Here is a 21,590-nt window from a genome sequence, read left to right as displayed (position 1 = left end):
CAGGAGAAATGGCACCGGCTCTACCGCACGGGGTTTGAAAAACCTGCACGGAGTTTGTTTTTTGCCTGCGCGGCCACGTGACCACACAGGCTAGAGGGAACAGTGGCCAGGAGGACAGGATGCAGATGCATCCTGTGCTCCTGTACTCACCCGCGGGCCACATAAATGGCCTCAGCAGGCCGCATGCGGCCCACAGGCCTTAGTTTGGGGACCACTGGTCTATATGTTATTCCAGTTTCTTTAAATATCTACCCAGTTCTGCCTAGACTGATTTGGAAGGGGAAAAAAGTTTTAGCCTTGCAGAATTATCGCTCTTACAATTTGGTGCGGAAAAAGATCTTTCAGCTTTTCTGAAACCTGTGCATCATTGTCAATCAATGTTGCTATGGAACAGTTCAAAAGTACAAGTGGTGTATTCATTAAAAGGAATATTATTTTGTCCAATAATCTACATTAAAAGGCAGTTGGTTGACTAAGTTTAGCTGAGAATATGGGTCTGGAGGCAGATGGAAGCTAACTTCTTTTTTAGAAATAAACAGTTGACCTAAATAATCTATATTTAGTTGTTTCATATAACTAAACCACTAGAAGAAAAGCCAGTGCTCATACAAAGTCAATGCTGATAGTTTGAGCTGATTAAACACTTTTTAAATATTTAAATAAAACTTGAAGGTGCTTACTTTAAATCAGTGATACCTGATTCTTACTTTCAGATCATTACAAAAATTTGCAGAATATGGTGATTGAAAACATAGAAACAATTTAGGATTTATTTCAATCTTGTGCAAAAATTTATACCCAGATTTGTTTTGATCTAATTCAGGAGTCGGCAACTCAAAGAGCCATTTGGACCTGTTTCCCACAGAAAAGAAAACACCCTGTTGTGGTTGTCTCTGGCCCAGCTCCTGCCCCAAGGAATGTGGAGGTGGATGCAGGAGAAACATCAACATATCATAGGCCTGTTTTATTGCCAACAGAGTCAGGTAGTGGTTTCCTCTGAAGAAGAAGGTGGGGGTGACTTGGAAGAGGGGGGCTTGGCAGATAGCCCAGGAAGCCAATCTCCATTATCTTCGGTATATTTGGATGAGGAATTGCTAGACCCACGCATGCGCAGAGTTATGCATAGAAGAAGAAATATTACAGGCAATACAAAAAGGGTGCTTTGTTTCTTTTGAACTTTGTGATAAAGAACATTGTTTTTGAACTTTCAAGTGTGTGTGTGTGTGTCTGAAATTTTTACCCTTGAATTTTCAGGAGACTCATACCATAGAGCCTGGCAGAACACACCCCGAGCCACAAAACCTTTTGACATCTAAAATGAAGATAACACTGCATATATTGATTTTTTTGGCTTTGTGCTATGTTTTAAAAAACTTTACTGTATTACATTTATGTAATCAATGACCTGCTACAGAGAAAACACAATTTTACTTCTGCATGCAACAAAAACATTTTAACTAAAAAAAAAAGGTGGGTCAAAAAGATGGGGCTGCAGACCCCTGTTCTAATTTAACTAACCTATAATTCCACAAGGAAAATATTTTTCTTATACTCAAAAACGTCCTAGTTCACTTATTTTCTGACCAACTTACCATTCTTTCTGAAGAACGAGCTCTCAACTATGTTAGATAAGAAAGTTCAGTTGTGTAAAAAAAGATTCAAACCTTTTTAAATTTTCTGAATTTTTTCCACTATCAGAATTTTGTGGGGATCTAATTGATATATCAATGGAATTTATATAGCATCAAAGTTTGGCTCATTTTATATTTCATAAGTAAAATAATCTAACGGATAATATGGAAGTGTGAAAATGCAATTGCCAGTTAAATCATGCAGTTCAAATGTCAAATTAATTAAGATTGTTCTATGACTGCATGAAATAATAGAGACTGATTTAGGACAACCTGTTTTATAAAAACCACAAAATTTGGCCTTCCTCATCACAATACCGTTCTTATAATTCCAATTCTAGAAACAGGATAGAAACATTCCAATTCTAGAAACAGGATAGAAACATATTCTGATTCTAGAAACATTGACCAATTCTCCCATTTTGATGCCAATTATTCAGGAAAAAATCTTTTTAGCTAAACACTATGCTTGTCTTTCATAATTATTCCATAAAACAAAATAATTGGGAAAGATATAAAGATCTACTAATGTCCTTGAACCTCATGCTTACTTTTAGGAAAATAAAAATTTAGAGCTATGAGCTCTACAATTCATATATGATAAACAGCTTAGTCATTGGGTGTAAAATAGAAATAAGAAATAGGAAGGTGCAAAGCATTTCAATTATGAAGCAGCCTTTTCTATTAGCAGGAAGGCAGAAGCTTATTATCATTGCCTGAAGGTTATCAAATTATCTGATGTGCCTGACACACCTGTGGACACTTACATTCTTTCAGTTTGCCTAGATTGGTTTTCCAGTATTGTTGCTGTTTCTTTTCTCTATCACTGGGGGGGAGGGGACAGAGCTCCGTCAGATGGCCATCCCCTTGCTTGTTATTAGTAGATGCCTTCTCTGTATAGAAATATTTTGGCAATTTTCTTTCAAGAACCATTGAAATATTGTTTTACTACTGTTTTCAGTGCTCTTTGAGTTCAGTGGGTTCTTCTTCACTAGTTTACATGTATTATTGCTGGGGTTTTTTTGTTGTTGTTGTTTGCAGAGTCTGCCAACACAGATGGAGCTGACCACAGATTACATTACATTATGGGACCGCCTTCTACCTCATAGCTCCCCAGCGACTGATAAGGGCCCACAGGGTTGGCCTTCTCCAGGTCCCGCTGGCTAGAAAATGTTGATTGACGGGCCATGTGCGAGAGCCTACTCTGAAGTGGCTCTGGCTCTCTGGAACCAGCAGCCCCTGGAGGCATGCACGGCCCCCATCCTACTGGCCTTCCAGAAAACTGTTAAAACCTGGATCTTCCGGCATGCCTGGGGCCATTGAATATGATACCATCTAGATCCGGCCAAGATATGAGTGATTTTTTTTCCTATGGGGTTTTTATACTGTTATTATATGTTGTATATTGCCCAGAGTCCCAAAGGAGTGGGGCAGCCTATAAATTAAATAAACTAAATTAAATTAACAGAGTTGGAAGGATCCTTATAGGACATCTGGTCCAAACCCCCGCCCAAGCAGGAAACCCTACATCAGTGATGGCGAACCTATGGCATGAGTGCCACAGGTGGCATGTGGAGCCATATCTGCTGGCATGGGAGCTGTTGCCTTAGCTCAGCTCCAACGTGCATGTGTGTGCTGGCCAGCTGACTTTTGGCTCGCACAGAGGCTCTGGAGAGCATTTTTGGATTCCAGAGAGCCTCCGGGAAGCCTTTGGAGCCTGGGGAGGGTGAAACAAGAGCCTACGGAGCCCGTCAGAAGTTGGGAAATAGGCCATTTCCAGCCTCCAGAGGGCCTCTAGGGTGTGGGGGAAGCTGTTTTCAGCTTCCCCAGGCATTGAATTATGGGCATGGGCACTCTGGCATGCACGATAGCGCACGCCCATACTCTTTTGGCACCCGAGGGAAAAAGGGTTTGCCATCACTGCCCTACATCATTTCTAACAAATGGCAGTCCAATCATTTCTTCAAAGCCTCCAGTGATGAAGTTCCCACAACAAAGATGAGCTGTTTTATTGGTTGATTGTTTTGTCAGAAAATTTCTCCTTATTTCTAAGTTGAATCTCTCCTTGATCAGTTTCCATCCATTATTCCTTGTCTGGCCTTCAGGTGCCTTGGAAAATAACTTCACCCCTTCTTCTCTGTGGCAACCTCTCAAATATTGGTCACTGCTATCATGTCTCCCCCGGTCCTTCTCTTCACTAGACTACCATGCCCAGTTCCTGTAACCGTTCTTTATATGTTTCAGTATCCGGTCGCCTAATCATCCTGGTTGCTCTTCTCTGCACTTTTTCTAGACTCTCAATATCTTTTTTTATAGTGTGGCGACCAAAACTGGATGAAGTATTCTAGGTGTGGTCTTACTAAATCTTTATAGAGTGGTATTAGTATCTCCCTTGATCTTGATTGGGGGTTTTGGCAGCCGCCACACCCTGCTGGTTCATATTAGTTGTCCACTAGGACTCCAAGATCCTTCTCACAGTTGATGCTATTAAACATGCTTTCACCTAGTCTATATTTGTACTTTTGGTATTTCTTGCCTAAGTGTAAGACTTTATTTTTCTCCACATTGAATTTCATTTTTTTGATAGGGCCCAGTGTTCAAATCTGTCATGATCAGATCTTGAGCCTATCTTCTAGAGTGCCTGCCGGCTTATAAAGAGGGAAACCACAAGAACATTATACCTCTCAATTGACCAGAAAAACTTCTGGCCAAAATATTAAAAGTTGTTAAGAGATCAAGTAGAACAGGTGCTACCAGAGGTTGAGAGATATAAGTAATGCCAACTCAATTCTATGCCCAGTCTGAAACATGAAAAATTTAGATAATACATATCCACCATTACCTTTTAGAGCTGTAACTTAACCACCTTCCCAACAAACTTTCCCCAGAGCAGGAAGAGTGGAGATTGGATAAAACTTCTACCACTATAGAAGGTAACAGTGAGGTTTATACAAACCTTTTCTACACTATGTTTGAAACCATATAAAGTGAAAAGTAACAAAGAAGAGAAGATGAAGGAAGACATGTGTTTCTCTTTTTTTTGCTTCAAACATCCTTCACCATTTTAGTTATTACATGGCTACAGTGGAGGTTAGCATATTTTCTTTTGCATATCTTCTTTTCATAATTAGTTTTTCAAGAAGCCTGAAGAATGAAAACAAAATGGAAAGGGATATAATAAGGAACACATTTCCTAAGGGTAAGATGGGAGATAAACATATAAAAGAAAAGAAAAATAACTAGAGATATACGCAACTTTTGTTCTTCATACATTTTCCCTTATTTTTTCTATAGTATTCAGGATACTAGAAGCAAGAATATACATTTGCACAATCATCTGTTCCCAGGTTTTTACTGAATGGTCTGAGGAGGAGGGAGGATAAAAGTCAATGTTCAACTTCTGAAAAAAGTAGGTTTCAAAGTGTTTGCAGATAAATTTTCGATGAATTTTTTAAAAAAAACAAAATTCTTACAAGGAGAAGAATTTAGAATACATTTCAAAAGCTTGCCTTGCTTATACCTATATTATCTCTCAGCTTAGCTGAAAAACTAGATTTTAAACAATTAGTCACTTCTCTTTTCATTTCAGGTCCATGTTTCACAACTGAAGGACTGCTCCTTTATTTCCTTTTTTTGTGTTCCAAATGTTTCTTCTTGACAGCTCTTTAGTAATGCATGACTTAATATGTCAGCCTCATGTAAAACACTAAAAATGTTAAACATTTCCGAAGGGGGGGGGGGAAAGAACTATGAAACTGACATAATATTGAAGCAACAGTTCTATTTTATTTTAACATCACAATTTTGGTAAGAATTCTTACCAAAAGAATTTGGTAATATTTTTGATCTAAACTTACTAAATTGACCAATATGCTTACATGATATACAGCTCAGGTATACTCCATACTACAAAATAATCAGCCTATTATATAGAGCTTAAAATAATAGAAATGTTTTGCTATACAACAGATAATTTATGTCAAAGAAAAGTAATCAAACGGCATGATTATGTATAAGGATCCAAAAATTTCTTTTGAAATAGTTGAGTAGTCGTAGTAATAGTATATTATAGTATAGTATTACAACTAGGACACAATTTTAAGACAAAAGTGACAAAATTAGAGGACTAGAGGAATGCTGTTGATATAATTTACTTGGACTTTAATAAGGCATTTGATAAAGTAGACCGTAACCTACTACTAGATAAAATACAAAAATGTGGGTTAGTCAGCAACACCACCAGATGGATTCAAAACTGGCTGACCAATTGCACTCAACATGTAGTGTTCAATGGAACTGCATCTACATGGAGGGAAATATGCAGTGAACAATGGGATAGATGGGGAACCCATCAAATTTGCAGATGACACCAAACCGGCAAGCATAACCAGAAGATAGGCTCAAGATAAACCTCAGTTAACTGTTCGACTTCTTTTACTGTTATTCTTATTGTACTTATACCGTTGTTGTAAGCCGCCCTGAGTCCTTCGGGATTGGGCAGCATAGAAGTCGAATAGATAGATAGATAGATAGATAGATAGATAGATAGATAGATAGATAGATAGATAGATAGATAAGATAAGATAAGATAAGATAAGATAAGATAAGATAAGATAAGATAAGATAAAATAAGGATCTTGACAGACTTGAACATTGGGCGCTACCTAACAAAATGAAATTCAATGGTGAAAATAGTAAGGGTCTACATTTAGGCAAGAAAACCAAAATGCACATGTACAATATATACAGTATGTGATACCTTGCTCAACAGTAGTAACTGTGAGCAGGATCTTGGAGTCCTAGTGGATAACCATTTAAATATGAGCCAGCAATGAGCAGCAGCTGCCAAAAAGCCAACACAGTTCTAGGCTGCATTAACAGAGGGATAGAATCAAGATCATGTGTAGTGTTAATACTCCTTGGTTAATATTGCCTTTGGTAAGGCCACACTTGGAATACTGCATTCAGTTTTGGTTGCCACAATGTAAAAAAGATGTGGAGACTCTAGAAAGAGTGCAAAGAAGAGAAACATAGATTATTAGGGGATTGAAGGCTAAAACATACAAAGAATGGTTGCAGGAACTAGGTACCGGTAAGTCTAAGTTCATGAAAAGAAGGACGAGGAGATACATAATAACAGTGTTATTATCTTGGGGTTGCCACAAAGAAGAGGAAATCAAACTGTTCTCCAAAGCACCTGAGGGTAGAACAAGAAGCAATGTGTCAAAACTAAACAAAGAGAGAAGCAACTTAGAATTAAGGAGGAAGTTCCTGACAGTTAGAACAATTAATCAGTGGAACAGCTTGCCTCCAGAAATTGTGAATGCTCCAAGTGTTTAAAGTTGTTGGATAACCATTTGTGTGAAGTAGTGTAGGGTTTCCTGACTAAGCAGGGGATTGGACTAGAACAGTGATTTTCAACCTTTTTTGAGCCGCGGCACATTTTTTATATTTACGAAACCCTGGGGCACATTGAGCGGGGCAGGGGCTAAAAAAAGTTTGGACAAAACATTCTCTCTCTCTCTCTCTTCCTCCCTTTCGCTATATTTCTCTCTCCCTCTTTCTCTCCCTTCCTCTTTCTCTCTCTCCATCCCTCTTTCTTTCTCTTCCTTCCTTCCTCTCTTTTTTGCTTTCTCTCTCCCTCCCTCCCTCTATGTCTTTCTCTCTCTCTCTCCTTCCCTCCCTCTCTCTCTCTCTTGCTTTCTTTCTCTCTTGCTCTCTCTCTTTCTTTCTTTCTTTCTCTTGTTCTCTTGCTCTCTCTTGCTTTCTTTCTCTCTCTTGTTCTCTTTCTCCCTCGCTCGCTCTTTCTCTCTCTTTCTTTCTCTCTCTCTCTCTTGCTTTCTTTCTCTTTCTTTCTCTCCCTTTTGCTTTCTTTCTCTCTCTGAGCTTCACGGCACACCTGACCATGTCTCACGGCACACTAGTGTGCCGCGGCACACTGGTTGAAAAACACTGGACTAGAAGACCTCCAAGGTCCATTCAAAAAATACTTCTAATTTTTCTACAAAATCCTAATTAAGCCAATAGATCCAATTAAATGAATGATAACCACAACAGAATAGAGATTCTTAGCAGATTCTTAGCATTCCTCATCCTTGCATTAACTTAGTTTAAATACTTTTGGAGGAAAAATGTGCTAGTGATTAAATAGTTCATTTTAAATCTGGTTAAATAAGTTGTTGCAACTAGGAAAGAGATATAGTCATAATAATAATAATAAAAAAGAAATATTAACATTTTGTTATGCTTGATCTTTGATTTTCATTGAAAAAAATAGGAGACAATATCTTTTAAAAAAAATTAGAGTACAAATCATATATTAAATTCAGAATTTCAAGCCATGATAGTATAAATTCACATGTCTTTTTTAAAAAGTTTGGCATATAAATTCAGAAATTCTGGCAATTTATAATAAGATACAATGATATTTGGTTCCAATCCTGCATGGAAGATGCCATTAAAATTGAACTGAAGGACTACTTTCTTTCTGTGTTACATATAAATGACTGCTAAGAGATTCAAAGTATCTATCAAGTAAATTAAATTGCAAAATAACAAAAAGGAAAAAAAGGAAAAATATTCAAGCTAAATAGATTGTACTCATTTTTATTTTGACATATATTCTATGAGTATAGTATTAAGTTTCAAAACTATATTCTTTCAATATTTCTTTGTTTGTTTGTTGTTTGTTTGACTTTTATGCCGTCCCTCTCCGAGGACTCGGGGCAGCTTACAACATATAATAAAACAATGTATAGCATTTCAGATCCAATTAATTAAATATAAAATTTAAACCCCCCCGAAAACCATTAAAAATAGTCATTCCCATTCAATCAACTTTTTTTCAGCACATTCATCAGCCAGGGGGCAAAAATCTAATGGCACCAAGCCTGGCGGCATAAATCAAGACTCTTGTGGAAGGTGGGGGGAGCTGATTCCAGAGGGCCAGGCTCCCCACAGAGAAGGCTCTTCCCCTAGGCCCCGCCAACCAACATTATCTAGTTGATGGGACCTGGAGAAGGCCAACTCTGTGGGACCTGACTGGTCGCTGGGATTCATGTGGCAGAAGGCGGTCCCATAGGTATTCTGGCCCGATGCCATATAGTGCTTTATAGTTGTCAATCTGGAAAAATGTACCTCATTTTGACAAATTTTATTTAAAACTAAAACATAATTTAACTTACAGGTATTGTTATATGTTCTTAATCTCTTTACACTGTGCAGGAAATGTGAAAAATGCAAATTATTTATAAAATTCAATTTTTTTGTTCATTACCACAACAAACTTTACAATCAAGCAAAATAAAGTGCATGCACACCATGCACAAAAAACGATATACAGAAAGCTATGTATGTTGTCAATATTCTGAAAGGGATAAAAGGAGGAAATATTAGCTTACAAACTTAGGAAAGCACATTGTAAAAGAACCGCCAACCCACATTATTTTAAGAGCCATCCCATAAAAGACAAGCAAACAAAAAATAAATGAACAAAAAAATAGCAAAGTTAGAAATGTAACCACTGCAGTGCATTCACAACCAAACACAAAGTAGAATATAAAGTAAAAGTAGATTCAGATATTGTACAAGCTGTAAGACTATTGCTTAGACAGTGGGGATGGCACTAGGAATTTTCAATTTATGGGTTTTACAAGCCATCATCATGAAATAGAACTTCCACTCACCAAGGCAGATATATGTGAAGCATCACCTGTGACTTCAGGGGTTCTTGTGTTGTTTGGGAATCTGTGAGGATTACGAGCTATCGCTTGGCACCAGCCCAACATTTTCTCCTTCCACTTATCCCTTTTCAAATTCTGAAATTCTGAAAATAATTTACAATCCCTGAAACAATGGTATCTTTAGTTTCTTGCAAATATGCGTCTGGGCATGCAATTAAATATATTTGAACTGTGCACAAATAAATTAGCTGTTTTCAAGAAAGGGCAGAATTCATATCAATCATAAGCAGCTCAGTTCAGAAACAAGTCCACCAATAAATGATATAGCAGCTTCCTTCATATTTCTAGAATTCAACAAAATGGAAGCTACTTATTTATAGAAGTTAAATTATTTTAAAGGTAGTTGAAATACACCCAGGGACAAAATACTCAGGCAAAAAACTGTGCATGCAACATTGCAACAATGCGCTTATATTTAAATACAAACTTTCTGCTGATTGAAAAGGTCAAATTAAATTATGCCACCATTCTAAGTAAGGAAACCACTTACTAAAATCTAATCTACATTTGCTAGAAGTAAATTCTGTTATAGTCATATTATCTTATTTGAAAGCATAATTTTACATTTCTTTTCAGAAAGAAAAAAACATTTTCAGGTTACTGAATCTGAATCTAAGATTACTGTCTATTTGTTTCAAATATGTATAACATTTCTGTATGCCTTATTTTTACAGTATAACATATTTTTGGTATATTTATATTATAAATTATATAGCTTCAGAAATACAATTTGTGTATGCTTGAAAACAAAACATCAGCCTGTGAGAGATATACTGACAGCCAATTGTATTAACAGCTGATCAGTTTTGAGACCATAAAGCAATAGCGCTTGCTGTAGATAATAAAAACTGTATCCTCATGATAACAGGGCAACAAACATTTTGATATGACTTAATTTAGTTTGCAACAAAAGAAATTATGTAGAGTATTTTTTCATGTGCTGCTGAGTTCAAGCCTAGCAGTTTAGTTAAGCCATATAAAATTTGGGGGTCTGAGATTATCTGCTAAAATTTTCTATAGCGCAAAGATGATTTTGATAATTATATGTATGCTCCATTGCCTAGGCAAAAGAAATTGAAGTAGTACTTTTAAAGTCCAGAACTATGAGGAAATATTCAGAAGTCAGTCATATGACTTCCTAATTCATAATGAACTACTGTACAGTATAAGGAGGAGGTGGTACAGCATATTCAGAAGATTCTGTTATTGTGGCTGATCTCAATGAAGATCGTTATAGTTTCCTGTGGAGTTGATTTTCTTCTCTATGCTACTTGGTAAGGCTGAGTTTATGGTAAACTGTCAAAATGGTACTCTAAGTGCCATGAAAAAAAAAGCAGCTGTTTCATCAAGCTCTATAATCTTTTCCAGCTGCTCAGTGTGGTAACATGATGACATGATAAATTATATTTGCCAGACACAGTTCTAATTATATTTCAAATAGAAATGTAAAATCTACCCAATATTTTTTTAAATAAAATGGAATTATATGACTATATGATTCTGTTGTAGCCTGTGATTCTTAAAACTTCCATAGCAATAGAATAGGATAGACTAGACTAGACTAGACTAGACTAGACTAGACTAGACTAGAATAGAATAGAATAGAATTCTTCATTGGCCAAGTGTGATTGGACACACAAAGAATTTGTCTTTGGTGCAATAAGGGCATATTCAGAAAATACACAATACATCCACAGCTGGGTGAAATAATTTTCCGTATACAGTATAATACTAAAAGAAAATATATACCCCTTTCACTACAATTGGCAGGTCAGCTTGCTGCCTTCCAATAGGCAATCACTAATAGCTACTATATTTCTTCTTTGGGGAGTAAGAGGATTCCTTCCTTTCATAGATGGCATCTGGTCCACCTTTGTGGTCTGTGAAGATTAGGACAGCTATTTTTAAAATCATGAACAAATGCTGTCTTTGGAAAAGCCCCTGAACTACAATCACATCTCTAATTCATTGCCTAGATATTTAGAAAATTATAGTGCCTGTCAAAATATAACAACTCCTTGAAAACACACTTCATTTTTCGATGTCGTCTGTCATTAATTCCCACTATATTTATTTTAACAGAAGATTATTGCTTTTATTCTTGTTCTATGTAGCAGTTAAGTGAATGCCATGCAGGATAGCATTATTGAACAGCTTCTGAACTCAAAAGACTAATTAACAAATGAGTGATTTAGAACTGAATTTAAATGTAGGTTTTAGAAGTTCTAGAATTTTTTTGCTTGAAGAGTCCAAATTGTAATTCATTTACAGATATTAAATATTTCTTATGGTAAAGAAAAAGTCAGGTGATAATGAAGATAAAATTGAAGAAAGCCTACACAAAATAGCAACATTTTGGATTTTGGCTTCTCGACATGCCTATTCAGAACTCCAGTAGCCAAGGGACGTTGTGAACTATGATCCAATATTTCTGGATATCACAAAGTTACCCAGCTCTGTCCTGGATTTAGTTCTGAATTTCTCAGAGAAAAATATAGAAAAAATTATGTACTATAGCAACAGCATAGAACACATTACTCCCTACTTGACCTCTAGGCAGCTTCCAATACCATCAAACATGATATCCTTCTGGTTCTGCTAAGAAACCTAGGGATGGATGGCACAGTGTTGTTCTAGTTTGCCTACTTTTCACCTCATCTACTTGGTGATTATTGAGGAAAAGACATGGTATCAGGCTTATGGAACATCCTTTTCCCTAAAATTATATTAGATCCATTCCTTCAATGATATTTTAGAAGGGCCACCAGACCAGTTATTCAACCCAGAATTCCCAGGTCATTAGAGACTTACTGTGGTAGCTCTATCTATTATCTCTCTCATCACCAAGGGTTTGTAACTTGGTTTTTTATGACATTAATATGGATTTTTTACATTTTATATCTTTCTTTGTTATATTCTTTTATCTCACTCTTGTTAGTCATCTAGAGTCATTTTAGTGAAAGGGGATATTATACAAATTTAATGATAGATAGAAAGATAGGTAGGTAGGTAAGTAGATGATGGATGGATGGATGGATGGATGGATGGATAGAGATAGATAGATAGATAGATAGATAGATAGATAGATAGATAGATAGATAGATAGATAGATAGATAGATTCCTATACATATTTTCTATTTTGAGCACCATGGTGGCCGAGTGGTGGAGTAGCTCGTCTCCTACTAAAAAGGTTGAGAGTTCAATCCTAGGTAGATATATTGTCCCAGAACGCAAAGAAAATATATCTGTTGCAAACCACACAATGTCAGGAATGGCATCCAGCTAGTAAACTCCATCCAGCTGCCTCAAATTCTACTCCGAATTAAGGGATTATCTGGTTGTAAAAAGGGAGTTTTACATATTTATTATTAAATAATATATATATAAATTTCAAAAAGTTTACTTTCAGCTAGAAATATTGGATTGGAAAATTTCACTGGTTCATTACCAAATAAATAAAAGTTGATACCTGATGGCATTCTACTCATATGGGCACTACAGTGATTAAGAATGGAGAGAAATGATCTTTATTGTCTTGGGAAAATAACTGGAAATAAGCCTGTGCTAAAACTTCATTTGAAAAGATGACAGAAAGTCAAACGGAAGCACTGGCTTTTCTAGAAATCTGATAAAAAGCAGAATATGGTAACTTGTTTTATAGTTAACCTGTATAAATGTGCAAATAACACTGAAATAGTCTATTATCCTTTTTCCAAAGAAACTGAATTTCAGATAACTCAATAGTGGGACAAATTATAGTATGTAAAATACTGTAAGAAACTAGGGAACGGTTGCATTTGCCACTTTAACATTACTAAAAATGTTAGTAACGTAAGATTGTTTCTAATTTTAAAGGTTTTTCAGTATTCTCTTTCCAATTTCAGAAGACGTGTGCACACATATGTTTAAAATACAACACTATCAAAATAATATTCATATTCTAACACTTATTTCAACAGTAATAAAAATTGTAGTCATAAAAATTGGAAGTCTTTTCAGACTAATGTCATTTCTGCCTTTCTCAGCTCTTAACATTTCTCAATGTATTCATAACAAATGAAAGGAAAAGAATGAACACTTCTATTAGCAGTAAGCATGAAAATGAACATGATTTTATGGGGTATGAGAGAATCTTGTTCAAGTACTGTATAGCCAATGTTTTCATCAATATGTGTTTTAAAAGGAGATCAGATGTCTTAAATTATATTCCAATTTTATTACTTATATTACTAAAGTGAAAATTCAGCTTTTTATACACTTTGTTACCCAGGATTGTCTGTGTGCCTGTCTATTGTCTGTCTATCTATCTATTTATCATCCATCCATCCATCCATCCATCCATCCATCATCTATACTAAGAGTTGAAATAACTTTTTTAAAAAAAAATAACTTGAACATTAGGCCACCTAGTATCAGAGCTTGCATTTGCGGAAACTAGCCTGTTTGTGCCCAAGCAGCAAACCAGTCCAGCCAGACCACCAACCCAACCAGCCAGCCAGCCACAGACCAGTAGAAATGGAGTTGAAGTGTTCAATGAATCACAGCAGCAGTAGGAAGCTGTGGAAAAATAGATTTACTTCTTTATACTACTACTACTACTGTCTATACTATACATACAATAAACTAGTATCTTACTAGTACCTTGCTACAACTATCTTAGTTCAATAACTCACAGGAACCAACTTGTACAGCGTTACAGCTTCTTCAAAGCATACTTCCACAAACAGCAACAGCACACAGCTAACAGTGAACAGACAGAGAGAAAGAGCAGGGAGCTCTTGCCTAGTTAAATACTTTTCACATAATTGCTAGGTTGCTGCACACTCAACTGCCTCTGAATGACTCAGCATTCTTACCTGAGGCCTACTTTCTGCATTATGATATTACCTAGGGATTTTTAATTTCTGACACCTATCTGGATATATGGGTATAAAGTGGTACCTCGTGATACGAACCCCTCATGATACGAACCCCTCGTGATATGAACCCCTCGTGATACGAACCCGGGATTGAGTGTGCAGCAACCTAGCAATTATGTGAAAAGTATTTAACTAGGCAAGAGCTCCCTGCTTTTTCTCTCTGTCTATTCACTGTTAGCTGTGTGCTGTTGCTGTTTGTGGAAGTATGCTTTGAAGAAGCTGTAACGCTGTACAAGTTGGTTCCTGTGAGTTATTGAACTAAGATAGTTATAGCAAGGTACTAGTAAGATACTAGTTTATTATATGTATAGTATAGGCAGTAGTAGTAGTAGTATAACATTTGTATAATATCCCCTTTCACTAAAATGACTCTAGATGACTAACAAGAGTGAGATTTTTTTTCTTTTTGCACGCACTAATCACTTTGTTTCTGACACCATAGGAAACAATGTTTCGTCTTACGAACTTTTCGCCTTACGAACCTATTTCCAGAACCAATTAAGTTCGTAAGATGAGGTATTACTGTATAAGATTATGTAAAATTACATCCCTTGTAGAACAGGGGTATCAAACTCAAGGCCCGGAAGCCAGATCTGGCCTGCTGGGTGCTTAGATCTGGCCCACAGGGCTGCCCTGGAAACAGCAAAAGACTGGCTCACAGAGGCTCTACCAGTTGAAAACAGAGCTTATGAGGGCCAAATGCGCCTTCCGAGCTCCATTTTCGCTGGCAGAGTGCTCAGACCACCACAGGCACCCCCAACATGAGTGATGTTGAGCTAGCCATGCCCATCCTGATCACGCCTACTCTCCCTCCCACAGATCAAACACAACCCTGATGCAGCCCTCAATGGAATCAAGTTTTGACACCACTGCTCTAACATATCTTTCAAAAAGAAATCCATTTGCAATTTGCATTTGACCACCATATTAGATTTGTAAGCCAATCCTTCACTATCAAAGAGATGCAGATAAACCAATGTTAGAGTAACACAATATCACCAAAGAGGTTCTTTCTCTATTTTGTCAGTATGCAAAATATCATATGTTCTCTAGATTACCCATTACTTATAATAGTATTTCTCAATATTTATTATTTTCCATTCCTACATGTTACTCAGTAGTAGAGCCTGTACCACCACCTATGAGAGAAGTTGTGATGTTCATCAATCATGTTCGAAAAAGACCTTGACATCTAATGGGTTGCAATGTGTCCACAGATGGCTGGTAAGGCCTATACGGGCACAAAATGTTCTGCCACATGTTGGGCAGACATGTGTGGGCACCACTGTCGCAGCATTTGGCGCTCTGGCTTTGTGGAGTACAGTGGAACCTCAAGATATGAACCTAATTGGTTCCAGGGGGAGGTTCGTAACACAAAAGGTTCGTAAGACGAAACATTGTTTCCCATAGGAAACAATGTAAAGTCAATTAATCCGTGCAACCAAAAAACCCCCGCAAAAACCCCGCTGCCGCCCGGCTGTGACCTTTTAAAACAGCCGCGCAGCTTCCCAGCCGGGCTGGGGGGCTTCCCAGCAACCCCCCCCAGCCCGGCTGTGACCTTTTAAAACAGCCACGCGGCTTCCCAGCCGGGCTGGGGGGCTTCCTGGCAACCCCCCCAGCCCGGCTGTGACCTTTTAAAATAGCTGCGCGGCTTTCCAGCAGCCTCTGAACGCCAAACGCAGAAGTTTGGGTTTGGCGTTCGGCTTCGGGAGACGGTTGGGAAGCCGCGCGGCTGTTTTAAAATGTCACAGCCGGGCTGGGGGGCTTCACAGCAACCCCCCCAGCCTGGCTGTGACCTTTTAAAACAGCCGCGCAGCTTCCCAGCCGGGCTGGGGGGCTTCCCAGCAACCCCCCCCAGCCCGGCTGTGACCTTTTAAAACAGCCACGCGGCTTCCCAGCCGGGCTGGGGGGCTTCCTGGCAACCCCCCCAGCCCGGCTGTGACCTTTTAAAATAGCTGCGCGGCTTTCCAGCAGCCTCTGAACGCCAAACGCAGAAGTTTGGGTTTGGCGTTCGGCTTCGGGAGACGGCTGGGAAGCCGCGCGGCTGTTTTAAAATGTCACAGCTGGGCTGGGGGGCTTCACAGCAACCCCCCCAGCCTGGCTGTGACCTTTTAAAATGGCCGTGCGGCTTCCCAGCCGTCTCCCGAAGCCACACGCCAAACCCAAACTTCCGCGTTTTGCATTTGGAGGCTGCTGGAAAGCCCCCCAGCCCGGCTGTGACCTTTTAAAATGGCCGCGCAGCTTCCCAGCCGTCTCCCGAAGCCAAACGCCAAACTTCCGCGTTTGGCGTTTGGAGGCTGCTGGAAAGCCCCCCAGCCCGGCTGTCACCTTTTAAAACAGCCGCGCGGCTTTCCAGCAGCCTCCAAACGCCAAACGCGGAAGTTTGGGTTTGGCGTTTGGCTTCGGGAGATGGCTGGGAAGCCACGCGGCTGTTTTAAAATGTCACAGCTGCGCTGGGGGGCTTCCCAGCACCCCCCGAACCCCAAACTTTTGCCGAACTTCCGGGTTCGGGGTTGGGGGGGGTGCTGGGAAGCCCCCCAGCACAGCTGTGACCTTTTAAAACAGCCGCGCGGCTTCCCAGCTGTCTCCAAACGCTGAACACGGAAGTTCGGCTTTGGCGTTCGGCTTCGGAAGACAGCTGGGAAGCCGCGCAGCTGTTTTAAAAGGTCACAGCTGCGCTGGGGGGCTTCCCAGCACCCCCCCGAACCCCGAACTTTTGCCGAACCTCCGGGTTCGGGGGGGTGAAGCCCCCCAGCACGGCTGTGACCTTTTAAAACAGCCGTGCGGCTTCCCATCTGTCTCCCGAAGCTGAACGCCAAAGCCGAACTTCCGCGTTCGGTGTTTGGAGAGAGCTGGGAAACCGCGCGGCTGTTTTAAAAGGTCACAGCCGGGTTGGGGGGCTTCCCAGCAACCTCCCGAACCGAACCCAGGGTTCAGAAAAATGTTGTCTCTTCTTACGAACTTTTTTCGAGTTACGAACCGGCGTTTGGGAGGCTGCTGGGAAGCCCCGCCGCCCGGCTGTCACCTTTTAAAACAGCCGTGCGGCTTCCCAGCTGTCTCCGAACGCCGGTTCGTAACTCGAAAAAAGTTCGTAAGAAGAGGCAAAATTTTTCTGAACCCCGGGTTCATATCACGAGTTGTTCGTAAGACGAGGGGTTCGTATCTTGAGGTACCACTGTACTCACTTCTCTTCTGCTATGAATGTTCTTCTTGCCTCAAATATCTGGCAGCCTTGGTGGATCAGCATGCACCATGTTGGTCGACCTTGTGCCAGGGTTTCCCAGGAGGTGTGTCGATATTGAGGGAGTTGAAGGTGGCTTTCAATGTGTCTTTGTATCAGCTCCTTTGTCCCCCATGCAATCGCTTTCCTTTAGACACTCACTATAGAGGAGCTGTTTAGGGATGTGATGGTCTGGCATCCTAGCAACAGCAGGATGGGAATTGATGGCAAGCCTGCTCTGGAGAGGACCTCAGTGTCAGGCATCTTATCCTGCCACCGGATCCTCAGAATTCTTTTTTATTTTATTTTATTTATTTGTTTTTTTTTCAAATATAACATACAAAAAAGAAAAAACATACATAAAAACATACACTTACAACATTTGGGAAATGAAAGTTTCCCCACTTTTTAGGTGTTTGATCAGAGAATTTTACTATCTTTCACATAGTATTAATTTTTCAATTCTTTTATTCAACGTGTTGCTTTGCATAGATTTTTAATTATTTCTTTGTTGCTCTTTTCTTTAGCCAATCGTGAAATTTTGCCCATATTTTATAGTAATCTGATTCTTCTTTTCCCTCTAATCTTTTAGATAACCTGTCCATCTCCGCACAGTCTAGTATTTTTTTCATTACTGTATTATATATTTTCTTCCAGTAGTTTGTCTATTTTCCATTGTTGGGCGTATACTATCCTGGCAGCTGTTAGTATGTGTATGGCTAGATATCTTACCTCTTTTTCTATTTTTTTTAATTAAAAATACCCAATAAATATAATTCTGGGTTTTTTTCAATTTCTTCATTTACTATTTCTTTTAACCAATTTGTTATTTTATTCCAGAAATTTTTTGCCTGTGTGCATGTCCACCATTGGTGGTAGAACGTGCCTCTTTCTTTTTTGCACTTCCAGCATAATGGAGAGGTTTTTGGGAACATTTTTGATAGTCTTTCTGGTGATAGGTGCCACCTGTAAACCATTTTTAATTGGTTTTCCTTGAATGCAGTCGATTTTGTCATTCGCCAATTATTAGTCCATAATTTTTCCCATTTTTCTAATTCAATTGTGTAGCCAAAATTCATTCCCCGGATTATCATATTTTCTTTTACAATTTCCACTTCTGTCTCATAACGAATCAAAAAATTGTATATTTTGCCAATTAATTTTTCATCGTTTTTTAATAGTGTCCTGTCCAATTCACCCCTCCCTGTCTGAAAACCATATTCCTTTTTATCTTTTTGATACTCATCTTTTAATTGTAGGTATGTCCACCAATCTAATTTCCTACCATTATGTTCCAATTCTTCCTTTGTTTTTATATTTTTAAAAAAATGAATATAAAAGCGGATCCTCAGAATTCTACGGAGGCAGGTTATATGGAAGTGGTCCAATTGGCTAGCATGTCTCCTGTATGCAGAAATATATAACACAGCATTTTTCCAAGTATCTTTCTTAAACATAGACACTAAAACATTTCCAAAAAAGATTTAGAAATATTAATTCTTTTCTTGCCCTGCCACAAGGGAGTCAGGGTAGCAAAATGCAAAGGACACCAGAATGACTTTTGAGACTTTCTCCCATCTAGCTCACTTTCCAAAGCCATGATTATTTATATAAGCCCCATTCTCCAAGTTCTGGATTGGAGCGCAATGAAATAGCCCTTGGATGTACATAGGCTTTATTCTCTCCATGTAGTAAATGGTTGCTCTGCAAAACCAAGAGCACTGACTTCATTCCCCTCAACAGCCCATGTCTTCCCAGTCTAAATTCACTACCTTCCAAGTATGTTTCTCTACTTGACACTATTCACTCTTATTACTCAGATATTTATAACACCAGCCAAGTAAGGATTTTTAGAAATGTGTATAACAGTGCACGCCATTTGACTTATCCATATGTAGAAATGCTGCTGGGAGGATGAGGAAGGGAAATGTTTCTCAAATGTTTTAGTGTTTTAAGCACATCCTACAATTCAGTCTAAAAACTTCCACAGGTAGCAACATCTGCTTCTGGAATTATGATCAATAGGAGTGCACAGGAATATAATCAATTAAGACTTTTTCAATTGCTTCATTTTCCTTCTGTCTGTTTGCCCGCCTGGCTATCATTCCCAAGATTAGTTTATGTTAATAAATCAATATTCCTTATTGGTAGTATTTCTCTATGCATATACATTTTTAGAAAATTAACACATTGGGAAATTTAGTGGAACTTCCTTAAATCATTACTCTTGCTACTTAACAATGCTACTTAATAATATTATTTGAGTTCTTTATCTCTTCCTTAGTTTTTGTATTCCAGCTATTGAAGGACACTTGACTTATTTCTATGCTGCTGAAGTTTATATCTTTGTTAGTATTATTTTAATCAGTGCATTTAACTGAATTAACACAAACTTGTTACCTTCCTAAACTGCTAGAAGTCTAATTTGAGGTTTGGGGTATTGAAATGTGGAACACAACATGTTAAAACAATAAACTAGAAGGAAGTGTAATGAATTCCAATATTCCATTAGCATTCAACATTTCTAGACATAATACTAGAGATTGCTGGCATTTTCATGTATAATCATATTCATTGTTCTTTTGTTTAGAATATTCACAAATACTGACAGGGACGTGTTAGCATTTATTGTAAATGTCAGCATTTCAAATATTTATTACAGTGTTATACATATTATAACATTGTACATTAACCCTGGAAAGTATTCTCCATCTAAACAATGGAAATAAACAGAGCATAAAGCTAATTATATTGTCCTAGAAAAAGCAGTTCTTTCCATTACTATAATCATGAAGAAAACCAAGAGGTTTACATTTAATATTCAAAAGTGTATTTTTGTCCATTAGTCTAGTCCAAAACTAAGATAATCTTGGTCTAAATCCAGAATTAAACTTGCTTGGATCTAGACAAACAAAATGGTATATGGTAAGTGGGTGAGATTTGAAAGTCTCCATCTGGAAGAAAAAGGAGTGACTTTTTTTTGATACCGGTAAATTTAGGGTTAAACTAAATGGATTGTGTAATTATTTTATTATTATACCTTTAAAATCTATTAATGTGTGCTTTTGTCAGGTAATAGATTGCTTCAATTCTGATCATAACAACATATGGAACATAGAAAGAATTAGCAGTTTTTTGCTTATGAAAATTATGCTCTAGTATAGAGGTACACATATACACTTTTTATGTAAAGAGACAGCATGGATAATTTGATAAATAGCAATTCCTTCTCATAGTATAGGTAGCCCTCTACCTATGACCACACTGAGCCCAAATTTTCCAAATTGCTAAGTAAGAAAGTCAATTAAGCTTTTTTCCATTTTATCTTTTTTTGCCACAGCTCTTAATTGAATTACTGCAGTTGTTAAGTTAGCAATAGCAATAGCATATACCACTTCATAGTGCTTTTACAGGCTTCTCTAAGCAGTTTACAGAATCAGCTTATTGCCCCCAGATATCTGGATCCTCATTTTACCCATCTCAGAAGGATGGAAGGCTGAGTCAACCTTGAGCCAGTGGTGAGATTTGAACTGCTGAACTACAGCTAGCTGAAGCTGTCTGCAGTGTTGCAGTCTAATCACTCTAATGAAAACTTACTTCCTCATTGACTTTGATGGTCAGAACATTGTGTAAAGTTATCATATGAACTGAGCATACTACAACTGTCATAAATATGAATCAATTTCCAAGTGCCTAAATTATCACATGATCATGGAGATGCTGCAATGGCGGTAAATTTTTAAAAGTAAGTTTGAATGGTCACTAAATGAAGGGTTGAGGATTATCTGTACAGTGGAACCTCAACATACGAGCAGCTCTACGTACGAGCTACTCGAGATAAGAGCTTGGAAGGGAGCGACATTTTTGTTCGCCTCCCAAGCTCACATCCGGGATATGAGCCGAGAGGAGCCACGCCCCCCTGACGCTTTCGGCAGCTTCCGAAGACGCTGGAAGGAAGGAAGGCAAGCCAGCGCCCGGCTCCTCTCGGCTCGTATCCCGGCACTTGGTAAGCAGAGAGGCGTTCGCCTCCCCTGCCGCCCCACTCTGGGGGTCCTTGGCTTCTGCTTGGAGGTGGGG

General features: G+C 38.5%; 1 protein-coding gene across 8 annotated transcripts in view; it reads right to left on the bottom strand.

Annotated features, from left to right (window-relative positions):
- MARCHF1 (membrane associated ring-CH-type finger 1) overlaps nt 1-21,590 on the bottom strand; it is a 178,925-nt gene that overhangs the window by 112,821 nt on the left and 44,514 nt on the right. For 5 of the 8 annotated variants that reach the window (XM_070757271.1, XM_070757273.1, XM_070757279.1 and 2 more), the window contains one exon: nt 9,317-9,456. The exons of the other annotated variants lie outside the window; for them this stretch is intronic. In XM_070757271.1, the coding sequence (XP_070613372.1) occupies nt 9,317-9,418 (102 nt within the window). In that variant the 5' untranslated portion in view covers nt 9,419-9,456. The remainder of the gene's footprint in view (nt 1-9,316; nt 9,457-21,590) is intronic. 8 annotated transcript variants of the gene reach the window in all.

This window comes from Erythrolamprus reginae, chromosome 7 (assembly GCF_031021105.1).
Source record: "Erythrolamprus reginae isolate rEryReg1 chromosome 7, rEryReg1.hap1, whole genome shotgun sequence".
NCBI classification, from domain to species: domain Eukaryota; kingdom Metazoa; phylum Chordata; class Lepidosauria; order Squamata; family Dipsadidae; genus Erythrolamprus; species Erythrolamprus reginae.
Note: the sequence above shows the minus strand (reverse complement) of the source record. Positions and strands in the feature narration are given on the sequence as shown.